At 51.0% G+C, this 6000-nt stretch overlaps 1 protein-coding gene across 1 annotated transcript in view; it reads right to left on the reverse strand.

Annotated features, from left to right (window-relative positions):
- The window catches only part of fpgs (folylpolyglutamate synthase), a 37743-nt gene that overhangs the window by 15114 nt on the left and 16629 nt on the right, over positions 1–6000 (reverse strand). The window contains exons 10-11 of the mRNA XM_067969811.1: positions 5014–5161; positions 2215–2316 (exon numbers count right to left, since the gene is read on the reverse strand). Coding sequence (XP_067825912.1) covers positions 2215–2316; positions 5014–5161 — 250 coding nt within the window. The remainder of the gene's footprint in view (positions 1–2214; positions 2317–5013; positions 5162–6000) is intronic.

Below are 6000 nucleotides of genomic sequence, written 5' to 3' on the forward strand. Positions count from 1 at the left end.
TACTCAGTATGGTGTTGTTGGGAGTTATTTTTATTCCCCCCTCAGTTTTTTCACCATCTCCCCCTGGTGGTGCTGACCATTGCTGGGGTATGTACCAATAGCTCACTCATGCGTCCCTTATTCACGTATGAGCCAAGGGTTGAATAGCTGGCTATTCGACTTCAGGAGGAATTACAGATGAACCCGATCCATCCTCACTGACATCCACAAACGAGCGTACTTCACCAGCAATAATGATCTGGAGCTGGAACTCTGAATGTCTGCAGCTCAATTCCCTACTGCTCAGTCATTTACCAACTGGATCACCGGCTACCCACATAAATCATCCGCTTCCAGACTCAAGAACATTGAAACCTGTTGCAATAAAGGAAAGTTCTTTCTTTCGATCTTGCTGCAAGGACCATGTGTTACACAGTGACTTTGCCAGTGAAAGCCACCAGGGGGCAGCAGCTGCCCATGTTTACATTTCTGCAGCCACAAGAGATTTGGTCAATTCACAACCACATACTCCTCGACCCTCGACCCTCAGTCCCCAATGGTACAGCAGTGTAGTGGTTAGGATACTGGGCTATCAATCCAAAGGTCGGGAGTTCACAATCCCATGGGGCTAGCACCAGGGTGGGGTGGATCATGAAACCTGCTGGGTTGCCACAATACCACAACTGGTTCACTGATTCCTTTCAGGGAAGGGAAGCCACCAGGTCTGACCTACTCGTGACTCCAGCTCACACCATGTGGTTGACTCTTAAATACTTTCTGAGGTGGCTTAGCAAGATACTCGGTTGTACAAATAATCGCTGCAGATGGGCGATGTCCCCCCAAACCCAGGAACAAAGAGTAACATTTACAACACTCCCACTGCCCCGGAAAGAAACACATCTCTACGATGGGCTGCCAAGCAGGTGTTTCTCACGCTCCAGCATAGAGCTTTGTAAAGAAGGTTGGCACACGTGGTTGTAAATTCTCTTGATACACTGAGCTCCACCCAACGTGTTCAACCTCTGATGGTAAAAGCAGGTTTCAACGCCACAAATCCCCAGCAAGGGCAATGGAGGAATTTATTCCACCAACGCTGTAAATGGAAAACACGGCATATTTTCAGTAACGATCCACATTACACAGGGAGCGTGCGGCCGTGATATTTGGTCTAGTTTCAAGTGCCCGGTCCCAGCAGCAGGAGCTGAGATTGATCTCGGAGCCCATGGGCTAAGGAGGGAACAGAAAGGTGTTTATTTTTCTCCAAAGTGCAGTGCATCTTAGGTACCTGAATAAGCCAGAGCATGTGATTTTGCTAAACACACCTGCATCTTTCATATTCCGGATTGCTTGGTTAGCAGATTCAAAAAAATTCCACCCTACTAATTTGATCAGGAAGCAAAACGTTTAGTTGTAGAAAAGAAATGTCTCGGTCAGTTGGCATGGATGGAAAAATTCAGCTCGCTCCTACCCCCTGCAATGTGGATAGGGTCTTCCTGCTGAATAAAGAGGCATTTGTTATGTGAATAAGGGGGCAGGATAACAGCAGAGGGAAGACCCTCCCACTTATACTGAGAGACACCTACAAAAATATGAACACAGACAAACTGAAAACTTTCGTCTGTCCCTGTGAATTCCCCATCGCAGCTGGATCATCTGTGAACAGAAAGTCAGGGGCCAAAAATAAAACTTGAGAAAGATGCAAAAATGGTAACCAGCACAGCCTGAAGGCAGGGTGAGGGAGGCTGGGGCAGAAGGGGGAGGGAGCTCTGCCACTGCCCCTGGGAAAGGCGAGCAGATGAGAGAAAAAAAAAATCAGCCAGGGTCCCTGCTCCTGATCACTATCTAGTGATCCCCCCCCACCGGACAGTGCATAGAATCACTCGGCTACGATGCCTGCCCCCTGCCCTCCTCCGGCCCCCTGCCTTCCCTCCATGCACTACAGTAGCCTGCCCAAACTGACTGACTGGGCTCACACATGAGGAATGACCAGAGGGCAGCCAGCACGAGTCAGTACCCCCAGAAAAGAAGGGAGAGCGCCTTGGAGGGAAAGCAATCTTTAGTCGACCTGTGGAGAAAAGAACTGGCACAGAGCTGATGGGCTGAATGTGCTGTAACATTATATAATTCTATGAAACTGAAGAAGCCAGGAACAATGAGTCCCGTAACAGGCGGTTACAGAGCAATTGGCCCAAGGCGCTTGGAACTGCTTCTTGCACGGCTCCAGCAGTCTGTTACCTTCTCTCATGGCAGCAGTCAGGCGGAACGCTGAGCCAATAGGTGGCCGCTGGTTCACGTACTGTTCGTCAAAGTCTCGTGTTCCCCGGAGTGGAGGAAAATCTGCAAGAAACAAAAAAGGATTTCAGGACATCGTAGATGCTCCAAATCCACCAGGCTCCGTTATAAAGGCGCACAGGGGCCTCTAAAAACATCCCTCCTTGAAAACCCAACTGCGGAAAGTAGAACGAAAATCTCGTGAAGCCATCTCGAGTCAAATACGTAGAATCGAACCCCAGGGTTTCCAGGCACCGCGTAATGGCCACACAGCTCAGTGAGTGAGGTGCTGGTCAGGCCGCCAATAATGCTATCCCGAACCTAGCCAGTGAGAGGCGTCTGACAGCGAGTCGCAGACTCTCCATCAATTTGCCTCAACAGCACAGGTGAGATCAAGAAACACAAAGGAGGTCACTGGGTGCACGACAACATCATCTTAGAATGAGGTTTCTCCAACCCCCAGCCCCCCGCCACTCCCGTTTGTTAGTAAGACAGATTTGGTGCAGCATTGAATGTACAACCTTCAAAAGCTCAGCAGATGCTTGAACATCTTACACTAATATAATCACCAAGAACATCATACTGCATCACTCCGCACGTTACTCTCATCATAAGGTAACCGGCAAAAGAACTAACAGAGACATGAGGAGAAACTTTTTTTTTTAATGCAGTGAGTGGTTAGGATCTGGAATGCACTGCCTGAGGGGGTGGTGGAGGCAGATTCAATCGTGGCTTTCAAAAGGGAGTTGGATAAGTACTTGAAGGAAAAAAAATTTGCAGGGCTACGAGGAAAGGGCGGGGGAGTGGGACTAGCCGGATTGCTCTCGCAGAGAGCCGGCACGGGCTCGACGGGCCGAATGGCCTCCTTCTGTGCTGTAACCGTTCTATGATAAGCTGCCACAGAACAACTTGCAGCCTGCTCACTGCAGTTTATATTCCCGTGCGGCCAAATAACCACACAGTAGACTGCGTATTCATTCTCACTATAATATGGTGCAGCATGCAGTGTACTACAGGAAGGTGCCATGCTGGATGGACCAGCAGCTTGGCCTATAAATTGAAGCCTAAAAATATAGTGTTTCATTATGGATGTCAAACGGGATTGAACCAGACTAAAAGGTGCACTAAACTAACACTAAACCTGTACTGTACTAACTAGAATTATTTTTCTTACACTAGCTCCTAAGGTATAGAGCAACACAAGTGATGCTGCACAAACATTTCCATTGAAAACAAGCTGATCAGTCCCCACAGCAAGCAAGACCCCAGAAACATGTCAAATTTGTTTTGTATCCCTCCGCCCCCCCCCCCCACACTTCTCTCCTAAAGGCACTGACCCACGTTGGGGTACAGGCCCACGGGTGCTGACACCCCTCCGATAACACCCACCCCAAGTGCGAATTCTTCACGTCTAAACCCAATGTCTGGATTCACAAGATAATTGACCGTGGGGTGGGAGCAACACGGCCAAGTCCAGCGCCATCTTCCCCCAACATGCACACATGCTACTTCCCAGCAGGGGTCACTGGGCAGCGATCAGCAGCAGGACCCCTGGCTGATTTCCCCCCCCCACTCCCTCCCTCTCTCCCTAGCCCTGGATCACAGAGACCAACTGTAGCTCCCCCTTCTGCCACCTCCCCACAGCTAACTCAACACAGGCTTCAAATTAAACCTGTACCTTCCTCGGTCGTTCCATTCAGTGTCACTAAGGGATGCCATATTTACCAACGGAGCCATTGGGGGCAGCCGTTTAATTAGTTATTGGGCTGTCAGGACCTTCTGAAGTCGTGACTCCGAGATATGGGAGGAACTGAACCCATTATCCTGGGGTGGGGGGGGGGGGGGGGAAGGTGAGGGGCAGCTTCAGCTCTGACTGGACTGGGTAAGACTCTGTAACTGCTCTGACCTCCCTCCCCCTCCTGCTGTTTAAATAAAGGAAGACATTAAACAAAAACAGGCAGAAGTAAACACTAAAATGTTAATCATTAACCCCTGTAACTGATTGGCACAGTCTATTACAACATCGTCCCCTAACCTCTGGATCTCAGTTCAAATCCAGCGATGGGATGAACGTTGCCTCTCTCTGCCGGGTTGTAAGGGTCCTGTGCGAAATGAGTTTAGGGCAGACTTAATCCAATTCATAAGAGGCACAAAGCTGCTCTAATTTTGGATTAAATTGTCACTCTGACTCAGAGAGACCATAAGGCTGCTGTGGTAAATGGAAATGTCACAGTGAGCAGCACAGCCATTGCAGCTGTGCAGATAGCTGGACACTACACCCAAAGCGTGCGCTACCTCTTCTAGGCTTGCAGCTGACACCGAGCTACCAAAAGTTCCATTCTCCAGCACTGACGTCCTTCACTTTGATGAGCCCAAAATGTACAGTTTATATTCTTGCAATTGGATAGTGCGGCATGTCAGGAGCGCCATACAGTGGAGGACACGGGTTTGAACCCACAGTGAATCACCTATTTCAGCTGCAGCACTGTGGCCAAGCACACTGTGCCATTGGAAGGACAAGCACAAGTGAGTCTCACAGGCACCACCTGGTGGTACAATAGGGCACTGATGGGCAGATCATCCCGATGGTCACAGGAGGGTGTTTGTCACAACGGGACCAAGATTGGGGAGAGAGAAGCAAACATACTTAACCCAAAATAAGATCGCAGGACTCCCGAATCTCTACCCAAATCCATGGATTTTTGTTTCCCCTCTCGGGTCAGTCGCTAAGAGAACACCGGACACAAGATGATGGTTTCGTACCCGGGTGCCGATGATGCCGGAGCCACGTCTGGCACAGCTGCAGTGCCAGAGCTGCGTTGGATTTCTGATAGTCTCCCGCTAATCCCAAACTCAGCTTCTCCCCCTCGGACTGGAAATCCTCCAAATCCGGACAGAGTTTCAGGGAACACTGGAAAAAAAAACAAAGCACAAGGAAGCAGCTCATTATCTAGCCCGGCTGCTTAGTTTCAGATCTCAGAAATTTCAGTGGTAAGTCATTAGAATCATTCAGCCGGGGCAGGGGACACAGTCAGCCCTCCGTGATCCGCGCAGGGTGGGGGAAGGGGGAAATAAAGTCGGCCGGTCGTTCCCGATGGGGATCACCCCCCCCCCCCCTGGGGTCAGTCCCGCCGGGGATCATCCCCTTGCCCCCCACCCCGGGTCAGTCCCGCTGGGGTTAACACCCCCCCTCCCCCCCGCTCGGGGTCAGTCCCGCTGGGGATCACCCCCACCTCGGGGTCAGTCCCGCTGGGGATCACCCCCCCCGGGGTCAGTCCCCCTGGGAAGGACATGCACGGACATCTGGTGCGGGCACAATCGTTCTGGGATGCGATGCCCCATGTAGTTGAATAGCCCATCAGCGTTCGCCGTCTAGTTTCACAGGTGTCACTTGGGGTAAGGTAGTAGAGCCATAAACCAGCCTGTGGAACCATAAACCTGCCTGAATCAGCAACTTCAGAAGGGCATGGGAGAAAATTGTGTGTGCGGTGGAAGGGGTAGGGGTTTGGGGTAACATTGCTGGGAGCTTCCCGTTGTCTCCAACTCTGTTCCCACAGACAGGATCCTCTACATAACAGCAGATCCCTGCGGACGGAGACCAGACCTGCTGCCTGTAAACACGGCAAGTGTTGCTGCGTCCTGGGGGGCAGCTGATAAATCAGCTCCCTCTGGAGGCACGGTCGGTAAATGCAGTTGGTAACCTGAGGCACAGAGACCAGGAGGGCCCCGGGTCTGATGCCTGGCTGTGCT

This window comes from Heptranchias perlo, chromosome 31 (genome assembly GCF_035084215.1).
Source record: "Heptranchias perlo isolate sHepPer1 chromosome 31, sHepPer1.hap1, whole genome shotgun sequence".
In the NCBI taxonomy this organism is placed as follows: Eukaryota; Metazoa; Chordata; class Chondrichthyes; order Hexanchiformes; family Hexanchidae; genus Heptranchias; species Heptranchias perlo.